The sequence below is a fragment of the Tenrec ecaudatus genome, chromosome 6 (genome assembly GCF_050624435.1).
Source record: "Tenrec ecaudatus isolate mTenEca1 chromosome 6, mTenEca1.hap1, whole genome shotgun sequence".
Taxonomy (NCBI): Eukaryota; Metazoa; Chordata; class Mammalia; order Afrosoricida; family Tenrecidae; genus Tenrec; species Tenrec ecaudatus.
Window position 1 is genome coordinate 25,934,253 of NC_134535.1, and position 21,982 is coordinate 25,956,234.

At 45.9% G+C, this 21,982-nt stretch overlaps 1 protein-coding gene across 2 annotated transcripts in view; it reads right to left on the bottom strand.

Moving 5' to 3' along the window:
* The window catches only part of GAS2L3 (growth arrest specific 2 like 3), a 39,737-nt gene extending 19,244 nt beyond the window's left edge, over window positions 1-20,493 (bottom strand). The window contains exons 1-3 of one of the 2 annotated variants that reach the window (XM_075551105.1): window positions 20,376-20,493; window positions 10,554-10,704; window positions 7,274-7,316 (exon numbers count right to left, since the gene is read on the bottom strand). In XM_075551105.1, the coding sequence (XP_075407220.1) occupies window positions 7,274-7,291 (18 nt within the window). In that variant the 5' untranslated portion in view covers window positions 7,292-7,316; window positions 10,554-10,704; window positions 20,376-20,493. The remainder of the gene's footprint in view (window positions 1-7,273; window positions 7,317-10,553; window positions 10,705-20,375) is intronic. The other variant, XM_075551106.1, reaches the window with a different exon arrangement.
* Window positions 20,494-21,982: the final 1,489 nt, after the last annotated feature.

Below are 21,982 nucleotides of genomic sequence, written 5' to 3' on the forward strand. Positions count from 1 at the left end.
GCCTGTACCCACGAGCCAATTTGTATGTGCCAGTGGCTTGAAGTATATCAATCAATCAGTCTTTTTGTGACACAAAAAAGAAGGGCATCTGTCAGTTGGTAGAGGAAAGGGAGGGAGGTAACAGCCACAGGGGGAGATGGGCCACCTACAAATGGAGTTATCAGCACATGGAAGTCAGATTTCTCACGAGCAGAGGAAAGAGGGGCAAATACGAAATGAAAGAGACGCAGAAGAAATCCTCTGGGGTTGGATGGGAGCTAGGATGCGCTGGTGCGACGCTGGTTTTCAATAGTTGTTGGCAGGTGCTACTGAGTGTGCTCTGACTCATAGTGACCGTACGTTAAACACAATGAAGTCCTGGGGGTCCTGCACTGTGCTGACTCTCCTGGCTGTGTCTGAGCCATTGCTGTAGTTCCTGTGTTGATCCACACTGTTAAATACTGACCGATCTTCCACAGACCGCCTGTCTATTTTATCAAGCATGGATATATAAATATGGGTATTCCTGTGTGTATATGTATCTATGTACACATATTTACTCTGTGCGTGTGTCTGTGTATAAATTATCTACTTGTATCCATTGAAAGGGCCTGCGCACATCAATCCCTCAACAGCGAGAAAACCTGGCGCGCAGATCTTGTTTTCAAAATACCATTCTCCAGTGACGTCTCAAGAGAAATGGCTGATTCCAGGGCCAGAGGGAAAAGGACATAGAAGCTGGCCTGAAGAAATTTCTATTGGTTAAATAAAGAACCACTTAAACATCAAAATAAATAACAACAGGGCTGCATCATAATTTGTTGGATAAAACAGGTAACCATGAGCCCAGGGGTTTGGTTAGTTTCAAGTCCCAGTAGATAAAAGAAAACCAAACTCACTGCTATCAAGTTGAAGCCAACGCATAGCAACCCTAGAGGACGGGGTTAGAACTGTCCCTGTGAGTTTCCAAGAGTGTAACTCTTTACCGGAGTAGAAAGCCCCATCTTTCTCCTGCAGAACAACTTGCGGTTTCAAACGGCTGACCTCGCGGTGAGCAGGCCAACTCATGAACCACTACACCACCAGGCTCTCAAATGTTCAGGCAAACCAGTTTTTCAGTTTCCACTTTCAACTACTCTGTAAATCTGTTATTGTTTAAAATAGTCCATTTCCTGGGAGCAAATGAAGGGGGAGGAAGAGAGAGTGGAGCACACCCTGGCCCACCCGGCCTGGAGGATGATATTGCCGCTCTGAACATCACAGAGTGGACAATATGGCTGATCCCATTATAAGACATGCCGTCGCTTGATGGCCCAAGGCCCTAAGGGGGACAATATGGGAAACTCAGTGATGGGACTGGCCCAGAATGACCCTGTGACACCAAAGCAAACTACTAAAAGCATGCGGCAGAGCAACCATGGGAGCAGAGCGAGGAGCCCCAGAGGGAGTACAAAGGACAGACGCTGGGGCCAGAACATGGCACCCCATCAGACCTGACTGAAGGACATGCCTAGAGATTAATAATTAAACCTTGATCTATTTACAGGTTTTTCTTTCCTCTTAAATTTTTTCTTTTAATTAATTTATTCTTCTATGGATAATTGGTTTTCTTCTTTGTTGTCATCGCTGGGTTCTCATTCATTGCTATGGCTTGGTTTTTGGTGCACATTATTATCTCTACAGATCTATTTAGATAAGATAGACTGGATGAACAGTCTGGAGGAGAAACAATGGGACCAGTGGTTCCAGGGGAACATGGGAGAGGGGCAGGCAGGGGTAAGGAGGTGGTGCTGATCAACCCAGGGACAGGGGAGCAACAAGTGATCCAAAATCAGTGGCAGGAGGGTGTGAGAGGCCTGGTAAGGATTCAGCAAGGGCAAGGTAACTGAGAGAAATTACTGAAACACAAATGAAGGCTGAGCATGATAGTAGGGCAAGAGGAAAGTAAAAGGAAATAGAGGAAAGAACTAGGCAACAAAGGGTATTTATAGAGGTCTAAAGACTGTTATGTACATATGTAAATATATTTATATAACAGTGTGGGGAAACAGATCCACGTGCTATATTTATAGGTTTAGTGTTAAGGCAGCAGATGGACATTGGGCCTCCACTCAAGCACTTAATCAACGCAAGAACACGTTGTTCTATTAAATTGGCATTTCAGGATGCACACCTTCCTGACATGATTGCTGAAGATTTGATTGGTGACGAAAGCTGATGGTGCCCGGCTATCAAAAGATATAGTGTCTGCGGTTTAAAAGGCTTGAAGATAAACAAGCGACCATCTAGCTGAGAAGCATCAAAGCCAACATGGAAGAAGCACACCAGCCTGTGTGACCAGGAGGTGTAGAAGGGACCAGTTATCAGACATCAAAGAACTAAAAACCATATCAGTGGGTACACACCTTCTTGATACGATCACTGAAGACAAACGTGTGTATACACAAATGTGGTGAAGAAAGCTGGTGGTGCCCAGCTATCAAAAGATACAGCATCTGGGATCTTATAGGCTTGAAGATAAACAAGCGGCCATCTAGCTCAGAAGCAGCAAAGCCCACATGGAAGAAGCACACCAGCCTGTGTGACCACGAGATGTCGAAGGGATCAGGTATCAGGCATCAAAGAACAAAACATCATATCATTGTAAATGTGAGTGAGTGCAGAGTGGAGACTCAAAGCCCATCAGTAGGCAACTGGACACCCCCTTACTGAAGGGTTGTGGGGAGGAGATGAGCCAGTTGGGGTGCAGGGTAGCAATGATGAAACATAACTTTTCTCTAGTTCTTGAATGCTTCCTCCCCCCCCCCCACCCCCGGCGCCACTATCATTATCCCAATTCTACCTTGAAAATCTGGCTAGACCAGAGGATGGACATAGATACAGATAGCAAGTGGAAACACAGGGAATGCAGGACAGATGACTCCTTCAGGACCAGTGATGAGAGTGGCGATGCCTGGAGGGTGATGGGAATGTGGGGTAGAAAGGGGGAACAGATTACAAGAATCTAAGTATAGCCTCCTCCCTGGGAGATGGACAGCAGAGAAGAGGGAGGGGGGAGACATCAGACAGTGTAATATATGACAAAATAATAATAATTTATGAATGATGAAGGATTCGTGAGGTAGGAGGGAGTGGGGAGGGAGAGGGAAAATGAGCAGCCGATATTAAGGGCTCAAGTGGAAGACAAGTGTTTTGAGAATGATGATGGCAACAAATGTACATATGTGCTTGGCACAATGGATGTATGTCGGGATTGTGACAGAAATTGTACAAGACCCCAATAAAATGATAGAAGTTCTAAGAAAAAAAAAAGTCCATTTCCCCCTAGACTATATTTAATGCAGTGAGGTTCATTTAAGGCAATCCTTACTATGCCAAACCAAAAGCCATTATCCAGTTAATTCAGTCCAAAAACAAACCTGCCTCCAACCTCTTGTGAGAAGAACCAGGCCTGCAGAAAGCAACCTGCATAGGCAAAGGGAAAGTGCATTCTACAAAAGTCAACAGGAGACGTAAGCCCCCTCCCCCAATACTCAACCCAAGACAAACCACGGTCATTTGAGTGACGTTGTTTCAAGAACTGGGGAGGGGAGCGAAGTCCTTAATACATGAGTGTCCTGTAAGTGCTTGGGAAAAAACAAGGTGTTATTTATTTTCCTGAAATTCCTTTAAGTTTTACTTCAGAAGAAAATATGACAAGGTTTTCCCATCTAACACAGTGGTTCTCCACCTTTCTCCTGCCACGACCCTTCAAGACAGCTCCTCCTGTGGTGGGGACCCCAGCCATAACATTATGTTCGTTGCTACTTCATATAACTGTCATTTTGCTACGGTTATGAATCAGGCAACCCCTGTGGAAGGGTTGTTCAACCCCCAAAAGGGTCGTAACCCACAGATTGAGAACTGTTGATCTAATACTTCTTTGCATTAGCATTTATTATTTCTAATTGTGGTCTTTGGTCTTCAGTATGTCTGGCTCACAGTTTTTGGTTGAAAATATTTACTGAGTAGTTGACCTCTATAGCAAACGTTTCTATGGGACCTCAAAGCCTTAATTATCCATGTCTATCCCGCCCACCCCTGTGCAACACCATGGCCTCAGTGGCTCCTCACCTTTTTCCTATGCCCTCATCCTACAAATCCTGCCTCAGCATCGTCAGAACAAACAATCCTATCATTGTGAATGGGGGGGGGAGCGCGGAGTGGAAACCCAAAGCCCATCTGTAGGCCACTGGACATCCCCTTACAGAAGGGTCTCGGGGAGGAGACGAGCTAGTCAGGGTGCGATGTAGCAACGATGAAACATACAACTTTCCTCTAGTTCCTAAATGCTTCCTCCCCACATTCATGATCCCAATTCTACCTTACAAATCTGGCTAGACCAGAGGATGGACACTGGTACAGATAGGAACTGGAAATGCAGGGAATTCAGGGCAGATGATCCCTTCAGGGCCAGTGGTGATACTGAGAGGCTGGAGGGAGGGTGGGTTGGAAAGGGGGAACCGATTACAAGGATCTACATATAACTTCCTCCCTGGGGGACGGGCAACAGAAAAGTGGATGAAGGGAGGCATCCAACAGGGCAAGATATGACAAAATAATAACAAATTATCAAGGGTTCATGAGGGAGGGAAGAACAGGGAGGGAGGGGAAATGAGGAGCTGATGCCAGGGGCTTAAGTTGAGAGCAAAGGTTTTGAGAATGACGAGGCCAATGAATAAATCAATGTGCTTTACACAATTGATGTATGTATGGATTGTGATAAGAGCTGTATGAGCCCCTAATAAAATGACTTTTAAAAAATCCTGCCTCAGTTATTTCCGCTGCTTCTAGACACTCAACTCAGACAATTTCAACTTTCTGATTTTTTCAATGAAACAATGTCTTGTTTCATTAATTCTAAAACTATATATTGTTTAAATTTTCTTATTTCCAAAATCAAAATGCGTCTTACAATCAGTGATATTCAGTGAAACCATTGGCCTGAGCTCAAAGAGAAGACGAAGTAGGTGCCAATGTTTGGCAAGTAAAGGTCTGAACGAGGGAGGTTTTGAAGAAGTAATGTGTGAAAATGAAGACATAATGAAATAGCATTAACAGAGGCATTCTACTTTCTTGTCTAATTGGGAAGACGAATACCTCTTGGATTTTCCTATCATTGTAATCAGAAAACTAGATGTTAATAATACAAACCATGCACAACAGACGTTTTTCTCAAACACACAGAAAGCTGTCATATTGTAGCGATTCTTGATCCATATTCTCTAGATGAATGTGGAAAGGACCAGAATTTGCTTTTATTTAGGAAAAAACATGTATGTTTATGCATCTATGTGCCTCTTTCCTGGAGAGAGGAAATTCACAGTTTCTAGCATTTTCTCAAAAATCCTATGACTACGAAGAGGTCAGGAACTATTCTTCAAGATTTCCAGACTGAGTTGGTTTGCTAATCAAAGGACAGCAAAGAGGAAAGGCGAGAAGACCTTAATGAAGTAAGAGTAAGAAAATAATAGCTAGGTACTGATTGCCTAATTTTCATGAAAAAGTTGAAAATCTGCAAAATGTCTCCCATGTAACAGGGGCAGAAACGAAGTCTTCCTGAGAGAAGTCAAGGGTGCGCTTGGAGAAGAATCTGGTGGATCTACGAAATCCTGATCACAGAAGGTCTGACAGACTCACGGAAGTACGACAAAAGCAACAAGCTAAGAAAACACCACTGGCTCCGAGTGTGGGAGGAGGACAGCACACTGTAAGGAATCCAGAGAGTGTGCCTGACAAGAAGCAGGGCATTCCTGAGAGTCCCATCACAGGGGCCTGAACTGATAGAAAGTATGGAAGCCTTACAAGTCTACCGAATGTCGAGGTGAGAGGATGCAACTTTAGGGAAGGCTGTCAGTTTAGTCCCAAGTCCCCAAATTAAACAGTACGATGGAATTCTTCCTAACTAGAGAGGCAGAGCTGACTAGCGAGCAGAAACAGGAGCACATGCAGGGATCTTAGCCATTCGGTTCGTCGTCTGATCTATGCTGTTCTCTGCTGCTACTTCACTGGCCATTGCTCTTGCGGCTGTGGCCTGCTGGTTGAGTGCATCATATACAAGCTGATGAGAGAGCGGACCTGCCCTGCCCTGCAGTCCCTGTGGGACCCACTGCCATGTCTTTTCTCCAGGAGAGGGGCTGGCAGTTCCAAGCACGGATGAGCAGCTGAGTGCTTCACCACCTACCACCAGAGTCTGTGAAATGACCCTGAGAAATGGTCATTAACATGGAAGGGTTTTCATGATGCAATTATAATTCCTAGTTTTACATCTGGATAGTTTTGTATTGACAATGGTACAACCAAACTTGTGGAAGTGCTTACTGTCTTTTAAATTTATTCTTCACAACCATCATGCTGAACAGGTACTGCGACCCTCAACCTAGGGCTAAAGTAGCAGAGGCTTACCACACTAAAAACCAAGCTCCCTGCTACTGAATCGACTCTGACTGATAGTGGCCCCAGAGGGCCCCTGTAAGCAGAGATGGACAGAGGTCAATCAATTTGCCAGAGTCCCCGTCAGTGGCAGAACCAAGATCGAAACTGAAATCTGATTCAGAAATGGTCACTTTCAAAGGCAAGTGTGTTCACCAGCTGCTTGCCCATTTCTACGTAAGTCTTCAATGTGATTTTTATCGCCAATCGTCAATCATCACATACACACACACAAACACACAGCAAAAGAGGAAATTTGAAAATAGGTAAGACATAAAGCAAGGGCAACTCTGGCAATCATTCAAGTATAAAACAGCTCTGGTTTGTCCTCCGTGCCCTCATCTGCCTCCGCCCTGTCGAAAACAGACAGCACACAAGTCCAAACACAATAACAAACTCTAAGTGGTCATTGTAAAAACACCTGGCCGTGTACAAGCACGCGCAGAGCACATATGCAGTTATCTAAAATAAGCACATGTACACATTCGTTTTCACTGAAAGCACTTTTAACTGTGAGTATGCTCTAAATTGTAATGGGAAGAAACTATGAAACAGTTCAATCCTCTTCCCACTGTGGTACATGAAGACGACTCGCCATCTCTCAGGTGTGTCTGACTACTATAAATACTCAGTAGGCTTAAAAATCTTTTTACAATTACTTTCTAGTTAAAAAGTAACAGTATTCTTTTTATTAATATTTGGTGCTTAATAAAACTAATGACGTAAAAACATTCTGTGATGATTTTGGCATTTTCTAAATATGATCATTCAATTAACTTACTCTCATAATTTAAGGACATGTTCATCCAAGGGAAATACTCACTTGAATTGCAGGCTGCATGGTCACTTGAAATTAAGTTGCTTTCCTGAAAACAGAACAAAATCTTAATTTGCAGAAAACAAGTCTCTCACCCCCAAAGATAAGATGTAGGAATCGACTTCACTGCCCTTTTTGACTAAAATCTTTGATTTTTTCTTAGAATAGTTTGACTATAAGAGAAATGACCATCACCCCTTGCTTTGTGAAGGGGATGGAGATAGAGAAAAACTTAAAACTTACTTTAATACATAGTTTCTGGCATGAGTATTAAAGCAACTCTTGAAGCTTAGTAAAGTAAAATTGACAAGAAAACTTAGCAGCCATAAGTGTCCCCCAGAATCTTTTGTTGTAAATATAATCTAAATATAAATGTGATGTTTAAATGTAATGTACATAAGAGGACACAAAAACTCTGTGGAAAATGGAATGAAAAGATAATGGAATGTCCCCCCAAGCTTTCTGAAGCCCCTTGTATATAAACACCATAATGAGCGATTTTAAATCTCAAGCAGTTCTCATCCGATACTTACCTGGAAAACCACCTAAGGTCATTTGATTTTGTATAAATTCACAAGCTATCTATCTATTCGCTTCTTCTGCCAGAAGGCACAATAAAAAAGACAAGCCATCAATTTTAAGTGTGAAGTAAAACTACTCAGTGCCTTTCTGTAATAATTTCTCCTAAGCTGTTTTCTCTAGGCGGTGCAGAAAATAAAGAACAAACAGAATGATCAGCTCTGCTTCAGAGAATTATGCCTGAAACTATGGGAAACGTTAAGTTAGACAGGTTCATGCAATTCCTGAAAGTATTTCCAAGTTAAGGGAAAAAAGTAGAGTTTAATAATATTCCGAACAAAATAGACTATAAACCCAGGGATTGTGATTGCTTATTAGCAGCATAATAATCTAGTCTATTTTTTCGTTATAACCCACCGCTAAAATGGTCTAAGGGGAAAAATCTGTAAGACTGGTGACAAGGCTGTAAAAGCTATGAATTTCCAGGAGAAAGGGGCTTCTCCTCTAGGTTCTACCAGACGTACCTCACCCTCAGTGCGGCTACACATTCCACTGTCCTTCCAGGAAGATTTCTTCAACGGTGAGCCTGCGTTAAGCCTAACGGAAGAGTCTGCTACTACATCGCATTTCCTTTGCGGGAAGGCACAGAACAACAGAGTGTCCTTTTTTGATGTCATTTTCCCTTCTTGCTCCCATAGCAAAAGGCCAAAGTACAATTGAGCATTACTAATGAGCTTGTTATGCTTCCCACGAGCTAATTCAGTGGGGAATACATTTTCCTTCAGCATAAATAATCCTTTGTCCCCAACAAAGATCCACAGTAAGACACTTCCGAAACCGTTTTTAAAAAATGGCAGCAAAGCAGCTGCTCCCATTAAAATAAGGAGTCCCACATAGTCAGACAAGAGCTTTAACAGTTGGAACTGCCAAGCCCAAACAAAAGAAGGCCTGAATTATAAGGCGTGTGCAAATCAAGAACACTGACACATTCACAAAGGAGCTATCACAAGAATGCTTAGCAGTTGCACTTTCTATGGAAAATTCAACAAGAGCAGTTTTATGAAAGAAATGAAAAAATGGTGTGCAACCTGGGGTCCCTTGAATTTTTGCGTGAAGTGGTCTTACATAGCTTATATTTTCACGATACTTCTTGTGCTGATGGAAAGAACTACTTTTAAGATGACAAAAATATAACCATCCGGATTGCCGTTACAAGAGAAATTCTTTATTAAACTAACACTAAGTTGTAAGGTACCTTTGAAAGGCTATGATACACAAAGATATTCTTAGTGAGAAATGTTTTTAAACTGGTAAGATTGTATTTCAAACAAAACAAAACCAGTGTTGCCTATCAATCGTTCATCACTTAAACAACAAAAAACTCAACCCACTGTCCTCACTCACAGCGAGTCTCTATGGCAGCAGGAAGTCTTGCCTTTCTCCGCCAGGGCAGCGGGGGTTTGAACTTCTAGACTTGCAGTTCGCAGCCCAACACTTAACCACTATGCCACTAGGGATCCTAGCACTACTTACGAAGGATCCATTCATATCCTATCCCAGTGAGTAAGAACTAGCGATCAATGTTTTCTAGTCATTCCCTATTTCTTCTCGAAACTACTTTCGTGTCTCAGGCATGTAGGCCCACGAGCTGCGTCTTCACTTTGACAGTCACCCCGGTCGCTGACCTCCACCACAGTCACAACTCTTGCTCGGACTTGTCCTACAGCCAATTTTCCTCAGCCAGCAAGTCTTCATTTTTGGAACTGCATCGCACTTAGACGGTTTTGTATTTTATTTTGATCTTGTTTTGTCTTTGTGGAAAAGCCTGCTTCCACTCTTTCCTAAGTTGAGACAGTCTTTTTCTTTAGTCTAAGCTTAAAAAAGAAAAAGACCTCTCATGTGATCAAACCCAAACTACACTGCAGCCTTGCTGGGAAACTTTCACAAGATAAGGAACTTGGAGAAAGAGCCCAAGTTAGGAATATCACACTTCCTTTTATAATTTGGGAGAAATACTAAAGAGACGCAGCTGTGCTTATCCACTTGAAATTGGACCAGGATTTGGGCCTTACATACTTGTTTTTCAAAGTTTCAGTCATGTGGTCCCTATACTTTCTGTGGTACAACTCTTCCTCTCAATCTGACCTCAGACCACAGTGGAAGGAAAGCCGACCTACTGGCTGCGTGTCCCACAGCTGCAGTCTGACAGGGTGCTGTCTGACGCCTCGCTGCAGCTCGGAGCTCAAGCAGACCCAGCTCAACCCTCCTGCAAATCTAGGGGTCACCCAAGGAAAACAGTGACAAGACAGCAAAGAAGGAAGTTTGTTGAAGCAATAATGACAACATAAAATGCCACCGCAGATGCACTGCCCCCGCCGTGTCTATCCAACTCAGCCACCAGCTCCCTGCGCACACACTGACAGCGGTGAGGACGCGGCAGAGGAGAGGCTGCCGGGAGGGGCAGGAAGGGGAGGCTGGGGAGCAGTACACCTGCCTTCCCACTGCTTCAGGACTTTTCCCTTCCAAGGTGTGTGCTACACTACTGTCTGTGCGCGTCTACAATTGCAATGCTTCATTTAGAAGAATCATTGAAGAACCCTCTCTCTGATTCATCTGGGGGCAGGGAAGGGGCAAGGAAGCCACTGTTTGTCCGCTTTAATTTTTTTAGTTAAAGATTTTCTAATTGCCAGTTTGAAAAAATAGAAAGGTTACATCCTTACCAAAAAGAGTTATTTTTCCCCTTTAAAAAATGCTCTCTAATAATTACCTCCGGAACAAGCTCGGTGGGGGCAGGAAGCACCCGGGCCCTTGTAGGTGGCACTCCAGCTCTAGGGCACCGTGGACCGTGGAGGAGCTAATGTCCCTTGCCTCAGTGTTGTCATCTGTGAGTGGGGATCACCACGTCGCCGGCATGGCTGCTTTCATAGACGAGATGACACACATATAAAGTCAGACACACAGCCTGCACTTAAATGAGTTACTGCGTTTAACACTATGACGAAGCATAATTATAGTTCATTTGATATAATTTATCAGAGATAAATCAAGGTTAATACTCAGAAACCATTAAACATAATTTGGAAAGCTTCATTTATGAGCATAAAAATAAAGAGCTCTAAGTGAAAATAAAACTCCGAAGTACTCATGTATTAATCACGGAGACGACTGCTCAGATCCAAGTTTGCTTAGTGACTTACAATCCCCTCGCTGGGGTCAACGTCCTCAGGCATGTGCTGCCCCCGGCCCTTGGTTCACTCTCCTCCCCAGCCATCTAGGCCAGCGCTTCTCCACCGGTGGGTCACAACCCCTTTGGGGGTCAAACAACCCTTTCACAGGGGTCACCCGATTCACAACAGTAGCAAAATGACAGTGATGAAGTAGCAATGGAAATAATGTTATGGTTGGGCGTCACCACCACATGCGGAACAGTATGAAAGGGTCGCGGCATGAGGAAGGTTGAGAACAGTGATCTATCTACACGAATCTCTGGTGATTTCACTCTTGTCACAATCCAGGCTGGTTTGCATTGTGTGTGCACTCGTTCATTCGTTCATGCCTTCAGCAGGTACTTATTTATTTATCCAGCGCCCTTACTGAACGATGCCCCAGACTCCTTGATGAACAAAAGAGACCTGCTCTTGGGGCACTGACACTTGGGAAGATGACTAAGCAAATACACAAATGAGCACATGATGATCACTGTTCTGGGAGGAGAGCATGCCACAAGCCAACGGCAAGGGCCCACTTTAGGCTGAGACAGTGATTCGAAATGATTTTGCTGAAGGAAAATCACGAACGAGAGGAGTGATGGGAATGAGCTGGGCAAAAAGCAGAGGAAGACGAATGCTGTTTGCCGAGGCTCCGAGCACGGAGGCGCCGGGCGCATCCCAGGGCCCACAAGAAGTCAGCTTGGGACATGTGGCTCAGGCTAGGGCTAAGGGGTGAGGCAGTGGCCCCATCATGCCAGACCACGTTAAGGAACTAGGTTTCATTCTAAGTGGGGTATAAGATGCTTCTGCAAAAAAAAAAAAAAAAAAAAAGATGCTTCTGCGGTGTGGAAAGTACATTCCCAAAGTGCAGATCCTGATACAAACGATACTTCTGGCAAAGTTCTCGGCCAAGTCCTTCCTTGTCCCAAGTGACACCATTTTGCATTTTTCCTTCACTTCTGTATAAAACACTGTACCTTTTAAACCAGATACAAACTATTTCTACAGAAAAATGTGATTTGGCAATGATTATCTGATTTGAATGGGTGTTAAACAGACAGCACGTTGAGTGACTTCATGAGCCAAGCAGATTCTGAGGCGACGACTCCTTCCACCGGACTTGTGATTCTTCAAACCTTTCTCCTAACAACTGGATGGCAGCTGAGTTTGTGCGTTTTTGCCTCCTGACTGAACTTAGGATGAAGTTGTGACTCTTCTATATCTAAACCCCGTTTTTCCACTCCTTGTACATTGAAAGACCTAGCACTTTTACTTGGAACGTCATCAAACTCTTTGCTTCCATGTATCGACAGAACTCACCATCAATGCTGAAACAACTTGGCTGCACGTAGCCGCATGTCTAGAGGCTGGAACACACGTGATTTCAGGGGTCGTCCAAAACCCCATGCCCTGGAGCCACCTGACAAAAGCCAACTCCAGGAGAGATGGACAACCAAGGCACTGGCACCTGCAACTTCGTAAATGTTAGCCGACCAAAAACACAGTGGTGAACCCCTTCTTGACTTGCAGGCTGCTGCCTTAATGAACGTCTGGGAACAGAGCCCTGGTGGCAGAGTGAGTTACGAGTTAGGCTGCTAACCACAAGGTCAGCAGTTCAAAACCCAAACCACCAGCCGCCCCTGGACGGGCAGACGAGGCGACCTTCTCCCATAGAGTGGCAGTCTCTCACACTCACATGGGAGTTCTACCCTGCTTGGGAGAATTGCCGTGCATCAGAATTGACCTGACGGCAGTCAGTCTGTGTTTTTGATTTGGAATTCTGTAGGTCCTCCGAGTTACAGCAAGAGCTCTCAGATCCTGTGTTTGCCCCATAAGCAAAATGCCCGTTTGTTTTTCCTTTTAAAAGATTTGACAAGTTTTAACCGATGGAGTGAGGTGACTGAATTCAGTTTTAAAAGAGCACCCTTGAGAGAAGAGGCTCCCATAGCAGTGAACCAGTGCAGGCTAGCAGAGAAAAGGGGGAGAAAAGGGACAAAGGATAGAGGCTGGGGGGACAAGAGACAGAGAAGGGCAGAAACTGTCAGAGCCAAATAAACAGCCAACAAAAGGGAGGCAGTGCTTTACAGAACTTGCAGCATTTGTTTCTTGTCCTTCAGACGGGTCAGCATATGTAGTTATTTTATAACAAAAAAGCCAATTGAAGTAGCTAAATAGTAACTTTGCAATATGACGATTACTCATCACTTATACTTCTTTTTAACGACTCCGGGCCTTCTGAGGTACTGCCCATATGATCAATGTTGGCCTCTGTGGATGGCGGATCAGGGCTCCCCTTCTGGACTGACAGCGTGTCTGGGGAGGGGCCCAGCTCCAGCTGGCTCTCGGGTTTGATTCTATCCACGGGGAGGTTTGGGGGTGGGGGGCAAGCCTTTGCTCCTGTGTGTCCCAGTAACAGACAGAGCCTCATGTTGCTCTCTGTCTCCCCCTTTATTTCCTCTGAAGGGCCTAGTTTTCCTGGTCTGGTACTAGTAATTGTTTTCATAGTCTTATAATTTGTATTTTTGCATGTAGTTTTGAGTTTTTAAAGACATTAAAAGTAGAAATGTGAGGTAGGCAGATGAAAAATGTGAGGAAGGAACTTTCTTCTTGAGCTAAGGAGAAAGCTCAGAAAGAAACGGAACGTGCCAGCAATTCCTTGGGAAGTAAAGCTACAGGGAAGGATGCACTCACCTGAGACAACCCAGTGTGCAGGCAATGGAGAGGAGGCAGCAGAGGAGATAGAGAAGAACCAGTCAGAGATTCCTCATCATCTCCATCGACTAATGCAGGTTTATGACGTTTTGGTTTCGGCTCCTCCATACTAGTGATGCTCCCTGATTAGCCTGAATTACTTCTGATTATATCTGTAGCTGGGAGCCCCGCTGACCTCGTGGGTATGCACTGGACCGCTGACTGCAAGGTCAGTCTGAGGCTGGTTAGTCTTGGAAGCCCGCAGGGGCAGGTCTACCTTGTCTTATAGTGGAATCAACTCACTTGGTTTTTGAGGTTTTATACCTTTAGCTGAAGATTATGCCTTCAGTTAAGGGTGGTAGCACGGAGGTTGAAGCACTTGGTCGGTGGACTGGGCCCGTGCACCACTTTAAGGTAAGGGAGAGATGTGGCAGTCGGTTTCCAGGAGGATTTCCTGTCTTGTGGGACAGGTCAACTTCGTCCCGTAAGGTCACGCGGAGTCCAGATCCATGGGGCAGGAGGTGTTGCAGCGTTTGCCACCTTCGCTCTGGAATGCACAGCGTTTCTCCCAGTACTTGCTTGCTCAGTGCCCTGAACTATCTGACTGGTCCTTGTCCATTGTCTGGTCAAGTGTAGTACAAGTTCTTTACCTGCTGTTGGGAAAGATATTGATAGAAATACTCTGAAATTTTAGTGGGAGAATATGGGAAGACAAAAAACAAAATGAGGCTATCTCCCTTTTCTGTAGGGTGCCTGAATAGCTAGAAGACAGTAGAGCTTGAAGCCGTCACAGAATAGAGTTGTCTGACTTGATCTTGAGGAGAGATGACTTTAAACGGCAGCAATACTCAAGAGAGACGGAAAAGAAAAAGAAGTCATGCCCCTGTTTCTTGGGCCCTTGGACATGCTGTTGTTTGTTTAAGCCACTCCCCAACTCACTCATCTCAATTACAGTTTACTTTTTATGTAATTAAAGAGCTCTGGTTATGCATCAGGCTGCTAACCGCAAAGTTTGCACTTCTAACCCACACGCTGCGCGGTGGGAGAAGGATGAGGCTTCCGCTCCCACAATCTAGTCTCGGCGTCCAGGAGGCAGCGCTGCTGTGTCCTAGAGTTGCTATGAGTCAGAATCAACTCAAGGGCACTGAGATTGGGAGTTTGAGGTGGTTGGTTTGTTGTTTTTTTGTTTGTAGTATTTATTAAATGACCTGAATTGATGACTGGCTTTCTCTCTCACCAACATGTGCAACACGAAATATGCACTGTAGTACTGGTCCATGTACAAGAGGAATCACGACAAAAAAAATCACTATGCCCGGTATGCAGGGAGGGGGTCCAAATAAACAGGACGGAACAGCGGTCCTAAGAAGGGCAAGAATTCTGAACAGTGCACTACCCCAAATTGTATCTGACTGCCCGAGTGCGTGAGTACATTTTATCTTAAAGAGAGCCCACCAGTGAGAGAGTACCGGCAGCCCTCCCCAGGAAAAGACGCCCATGTCCAAAAGCCAACAATAGGTTACCTTATGGGGGAAAGTTGCACCATCTGGCTGAGCCCAATGGAATCACAAAAGGCCTTACCAGCCAGAGGCAGAAAGGGCAGGGGGCTTTGTAAGGACAGAAGCACAGAGAAAAAGGAGACGTGACCGTGGAAGCAGAATCAGAAAGATGTTACACCGGGCTTGGAAGATGGAAGGTGAGCCAAGGAAGGCCGGTGACGTCTAAAAGAGGCAAAGACACAGATCCCCACCGCCGGGGCCTCTGGACCAGTGGCTCTCAACCTTCCTCATGCTGCGTGCGACCCTTTCATACAGGTAGTTCCTCAGGTTGTGGTGAGCCACAACCATAACATTATTTTCGTTGCTACTTCATAACTGTAATTTTGCTACTGTTACGAATCGGGTGACCCCTGTGAAAGGGTAGTTCGGGTCACGACCCACAGGTTGAGAACTACTGCTCTAGATATAGCTCTACCAACTCCTCAGTTTTAGCCCCATAAGATTCATGTTAGACATCAGCCCTCCAGAATTGTGAAATAGTACATTTTGCTGTTTTAAGCCACTTGATTTGTGGTGATTCATTACATCAATAATGGGAACCTAAAACATGTGAGGGTTAGGCAAAAAATTATTACTAAGTCATAGAAACTTTGATTTAAAAAAATGCCCAAACATGAAGCTATTGTTTTTCAACATATCTTCCAACTAGGTCGATACACACTTCAGAAGACAGCCATTCCATTTCTCCAATCCTTTCCCCCAAATGATTCCACACTCAATGTGTGCCAGATTAAAACGGGAGGCTGGGCATTTCAAGGGACTTAAATAGTGCTCGTTTTCAATGTTCTTTCAGTTTGGGAATAAAGATTAGTCTGAAGGAGCAAGATTAGGGCTGTAGGGTCGATGGGATAGTTTCCCCATGAAATCCTCACAGGACTGCCCTTGACCAAGGACTGTGTTCATTGCCATGATGGGAAAGAACCCAACATTTCCTCGGGCAATTCTCTTGGTCTTTTTCTTACCAGTGAATTTTTCAATGTTCTTAACCTTCCTTCTTAACAAGCTCCTGTGATATCCTGTGTCCTTCTGGAACATTTGTCAAGCATTTTGGGGGGGACAGAAAAGTCAGTTGCCCTAACTTTCTAAGCTGACTCCTCCCCGGTGAATTTAACAGGCTCCGCAGATTCCCTAAGAAATCACTGTTTCTACGGGATCTGTTTGTGAAGGCCCTCTGACACGACCAAGACAAATGTTCTCCCTTAAACCACCGGACTGGAAGCCACCCACTTTGGCATGTTGAAACATGTTTGCTGTGGAATAAACCCCTGCACATCTGACACGGAATTCCTAGGAGCAATACTTCCTTACTCACCCTCACGTCTTACCAAAGAAAGATTTAACCAGACCCCCTTCAGCATCGCCCTGCCTAGTGGTGCCGTGGGGAACCACTGAGCTGCCAACCCAAAGGATGGCGGTTAAGACCCAGCAGCGGCTTCATTAGAGAGATTACGGCCCAGGAAACCTCCGGAGGTCCCTCTGAATGGCAACACACACACACACACACACAATTTAGACCCAATGTATTATTCTGTGGAACAAAGCCCACACTGTTGCCACGGGGCCTGATAACACGGAGTGCAACTGCCCAGACAGTGTCCAGAAAAGCAGCAGGTTGTCACCCGACTCACCTCGGAGGGTCTGGTGAATTCGAAACACCAGCCTTTGGTTAACAGTTCACCACGGTGCCACCAGGGGTGCTGGGTGGTGGGGGGATTACGTAATTAACTAATATTTCAACAGTCAACTTTATTTTTGGAACAAAAAATATTAGTAAGTCACCCATTAAGGGAAAATAAGTCACTGGGTTGAAACCTCCAACAAAAGGAGCCCATTGCCATCCGTGGCACGCTTCACAGAAAAGCTCACACTGGCATGTAATCGCAGCAGCAGGCAAACGTCTGCACACGAGTCATGACGAGCAACCTCTGGAATGACTAACGCTCATAACGTGGTAAATCCCCACGGCATTTTCTGCAGCCAAGGTAAAATTACCTTTTACTACATTTTAACACTGTGATTTAATCACTTACCACCTAGTAACTACTTTCCAATAACCTTACTGGACATAGCTTACAGAAGAACGCTTCATCTGAGGAATGTTTTTGAATATTTAGGAGAAACAATCAATAAAAGTACAATCATCTGTATCTTGAAAGCATGAGTTACTCCTGAGGCATTAAATTCCAATTAAAAATGAAGAAACACACTGTGAGTTGTTGACCTGGCTTAAAAGCTCAAGTGACCCATTCTTCTGAATTCGATTTACTGTCCTCTAGCAGAGAAGCCTGGAGGGACAGGGCTGCTAAGTGCCCGGTTAACAGTTCAAAACTACTAGCCACCCACTCCACGGCGACGCCCATCGAGTTCCAGTCTAATAAACCACAGGGTAGTTCTACCCTGCTCTCCTGGGGTCGCTAGGAGTGGGCTTCGACTGAACGGCAGTCAATATGAGTGAGCCCGGTATCACGTGGCTCATCAGGGATATAACTATACAGTTATGTAAAAATACAGCATAGAAAGTAATCAGAGGAAGAAAAAAAGTAATGCATACCTATACATCTTAGTGTAAGAAAGTAACTGTTTCAATACATAATAACTTTCTTAGTCCCTTACTTCCCTGATTAACTTGGGGGGAAATGGAAGCAAATTGAACCCTTGGCCCTCATCTCAAAACTAAAACGGAGGTTGACAAGAAAATAGAAGTGTATGAAAACATAAATTAGGAAACACTACTTCTGACTGATGAATTCTCTAAACATTTCTGGACTCTTCTGCTTCTTTATTCAAATCATATGCATGTCTCTCTTGGAAGAAACAGAACCAGAATGGTCTTTCCAAAGGAAGCTGGCGAGGCTTCACATCTTATATACTTTGGGTATGTTGCAGGACAGTGGTTCTCAACCTTCCTAATGCCATGACCCCTTAAAACAGTTCATGTTGTGGTGACCCCCCTCCCAACCACTAAATTATTTTTGTTGCTACTTCATCACTATAATTTTGCTACTGTTATAAATCATAATGTTAATATCTGACTTGCAGGGTGTATTTTCATTGTTACAAATTGAACATAATTAAAGCATAGTGATTCATCACAAAAGCAATATGTAATTATATATTGTGAAATATTTATTTCTAATGACAAATAAATGAAATTTTGTCTTGAAGCATGGTGTAACATGGTTAACAGTCTTCACACAGGGTACTCGGTAGGTGGACGTATCTGCATGTGGACAGACCCGCCTGGAGACGGATAGGAGTGGTGTCTTGGCTCCTAAGACTATGGGAAATATGTGTTTTCAAATGGCCTTAGGCAACCCCTGTGAAAGGGGTCTAGACCCACAGGTTGAGAACCGCTGTTATAGAAGGGCATCATGCTTGGTAAAGTAGAGGGTCAGTGAGAAGGAGGAAGATCCACAATTAGATAATAGGCGTAGTTGCTGCGACAGTGGGCTCAAACTCAGCAACAATTGTGAGGATGACACAGGACAGGGCAGGGTTTGCTCTGTTGTACCTGAGGTCACTGGGAGACGGAACCAACTTGGTGGCACCTAACAACATGAGTCAAGCACCTGGAAGGCAGTATCCAGCACATTTTAGGTAATCGAGAGATAGACAGTACTATGCCAAATCCTGTTTTATGTATTTTCCATGTATGAACTTATCAATGAATAAGAACTGCTGCCATCCCTGGCTCGGCTTTTACCTTCTGCTTCTCCCTGTCCTTTTGCGGTCACTCAGAAATTTGTATCTGACCCAAACAGCAAAGAGAGAAGGACTATGTGTCAGACACGGCCAAACTAGCTTTTTGGATGATTTCACCTAACCCATCCCCCCAACAACACTGACACCAATAAGCAAAGAATTAACCTTCTCTTCGAAGTTAGGAAATTTAGCCGTAGAAAGATGTCAACGCTTGCCTAAGGTTACAGACTCCGGTCCCTGGGTGGGGCAAACCGTTCAGTACTGAACTCCCAGCCAGAAGGTTTGGCGTTCTGAACCCAACAGGAGGAGGCATTGGGAAGGCCGACTTGGCGATCAGGTTCCCTGAGCTGGCAATTAGCATGGGCACATACCAAGTCAAGCCTGATTCCTGAACCCAAAAAGCTTAGCCACTCGGCTAAGAGGAAAGATCGGTTTTTATTCAATTTTGTCCTAGTGGCGGGCAACATCTAATGCCAGTTGGTTTCTTAAGGGAATGTTCGAAACAGATGAGTCAGACAAACATCCTATCTCAGGATCTATACTGGGAAAGTGCTGAGCAGAGTTCCCACTTTTTCTTCCAAGTTTCCTTCCAAAGAGGTAGACCCCTCCCACCCACACGCGCAGCCTCATCGGTACCACAAAATACACTAACTACATTTAAAATGTTCAATCCCTTTAGTTTGAGAAGACTAATAAGGAGGCCGAGGTAACTAGCTACTAAATTTCCTCTGGTTTCTGGAGCAATCTACGAGTCTCTCTTGCAAGCCTGCCCCCTCAGCCCTCCCCCAGGCTGCGGACGTGGGTGGGAGGAGATGGCTGGGGGCCTCTAGCTATGTCGCCTGGTTCCGGACGTCTGGGAGATCCGGTTCCTTCGTGGGCTGCCGAAATGGGGAAGTGGACTGGGAACTCTGCTTTGCACGGACGCTGCCGGCGGACAGCGGGCTGCGCGGTTCCCTTCGCGGGGCCAGTGACTTCACCGACACTTCCCGAGGGTGACAAGGGAGCAAGTGACCCCAACTGTGCTAAGCGCTCGCGGGCTGGGGACGCTGTGGGAGAACCTGCACTTTCCCCTTCGAGCTGAGAGCTGGACCGGTGGCGGCTCCGAGCCTCCTCCCCAGGCCCACGCGCGCACACCTGCCGCCCTCCGGACACCTGTAGCCCCTTCCACGCGCCACAGTGGGCAGGCGAAAGCAGACAGCATCACCTTGACGGCGGCACTGGCCAATCAGAGAGCGCGACCCCCACAGCGGGCCAATCGCGGTGCTCCTTGCGTCCCGGGGGGCGGGGAGAGACTCCCGACAAACCCACCGCGGCAACCTGGCTGCGGCGCGTGGGGCCCCCGCGAGGCTGCCGGCGGGAGCGGGCACGCCCGGGGACCGGGAGGAAAGGCTCGCGGGGAAAGGAGCGAGCACTCGGAGAAGTACTCACCAGCCCTGGCGCAGGACGGGCTCTGCTCCCGGCGGGACGGCATCTGGGCTCAATCAGTGCCCGGCCGCCACGCCCCGGACCAACCGCCCCCGCCGCCGCTGCCCGGGCCACGGCGTTCGCCGGCGCGCGCCGCCGCCTGGTTCGAAGGGACCAATCAGAAACCAGGAAGGGGGCGTGTCCCGGACGCCCCGCCCTGCTTGGCGGGTTGCTCCAGAGCCGCGGGGCCGTCTTGGTCGGTTGGAGACACCGGTCAGTCCCTGTTTTCAGCAGAAGGGACCGTGTCTTGGTGGCTGAATACGTTCTCACGCTTGGCCACTCGGCCCCTCTCATTCGTCCCAGCAGAGGCGAAGCGCCCCCACTCCCACCCAGTCCGTGTTCCGAAGATCCAGGAGTGTTCCCAGGTGGAGTTGAGGGCGTTTCCCTGCGGTTTATCCTGAGCTATTGTAAGACCCTGCACTGGGGGTCTGACAGTACTGAGCGCAGCTCTGTAGCTGGAGATACAAACGGTAACACCACGGCGAGATGAAGATGTCGACTTCCTCCTGGGAATACCATACACACACAATCTCAAAAAAAAAAAAAAAAAAACCACCCAAAACTCACTGTCATTGAGTCGAAAGAGCGATTGTACAAAAACCGAACTCATGCCATCAAGTCGATGCTGACTCCGCTGCCCTATAGGACAGGATAGAAGGGCCTCTGTGGGCTTATGACACGGTCAGTAGAAAGTCTCCTCTTTTTCCCACGGAGCAGTTGCAGACCATGCATGCATGCATGCCTTTAGCATCCCAATGCATAACCACTATGCCACCTTAGTGTAATGAGGGATCCTTAGTACACTCAGAGTGGAGGGCAAGCAGATTGTGGGCATGATAGTGACAGGTAGGTCTGTGATGACTATGAATAAATACAGCTTGTTGGTAGGTAGGTTGAGGGAGGGGGGAGAGACCACATGCTGAAAGCCAGGAGGCATGATTCTTGTGAAATCACCTCAGTCGCAGGTCCTCATCTGGAAAATGTGGGATTGAGCTGGAATGATGGTCTTGCTCTCTGACATCAGTTCTTTGGTCCACAGAGCACAAATAGAATGAAGTCCTAGCGTTGCTTGTCAAAGAGCCTAAAGGACGTGTCTCCATAGTGCTCACAGCAGCAGAGGGCAGGCTAACTGGGAGTCTGGAGACTCGTGAGAAAAGGGACGCCTTGTGAAGGGTGATGGTGTAAGGTTAGAAGGAGCAGGGTTCTGAAGAATGAACAGGAATCCATCAAGAGGCAGGAGGAACTGGGAGTATGGAGTTCTGTTAGGGTGGTTTAGAGAAACAAATTCATTGACACTCATGTGTAAGAAAGAGCTTTATATAAAGAGTAATTGTATATTAAGGAAACATCCCAGCCCAGTCCAGATCAACTTCATAAGCCCGATATTGGCGTATAGGTCTGATAGCAGTATATCATTTCCTTTTTAGACTCACACCACACATGCAATGATGCTGAATGCAGGAAGATCGCAGTGGATGCAGTGACAGTGGAAGCATCTCAGTGCTGCCACGGGTTTCCACATGGTTCCTCCAGTTCCAGAGCTCTGGTTCCATCCGTGTGGCTCCATGTGT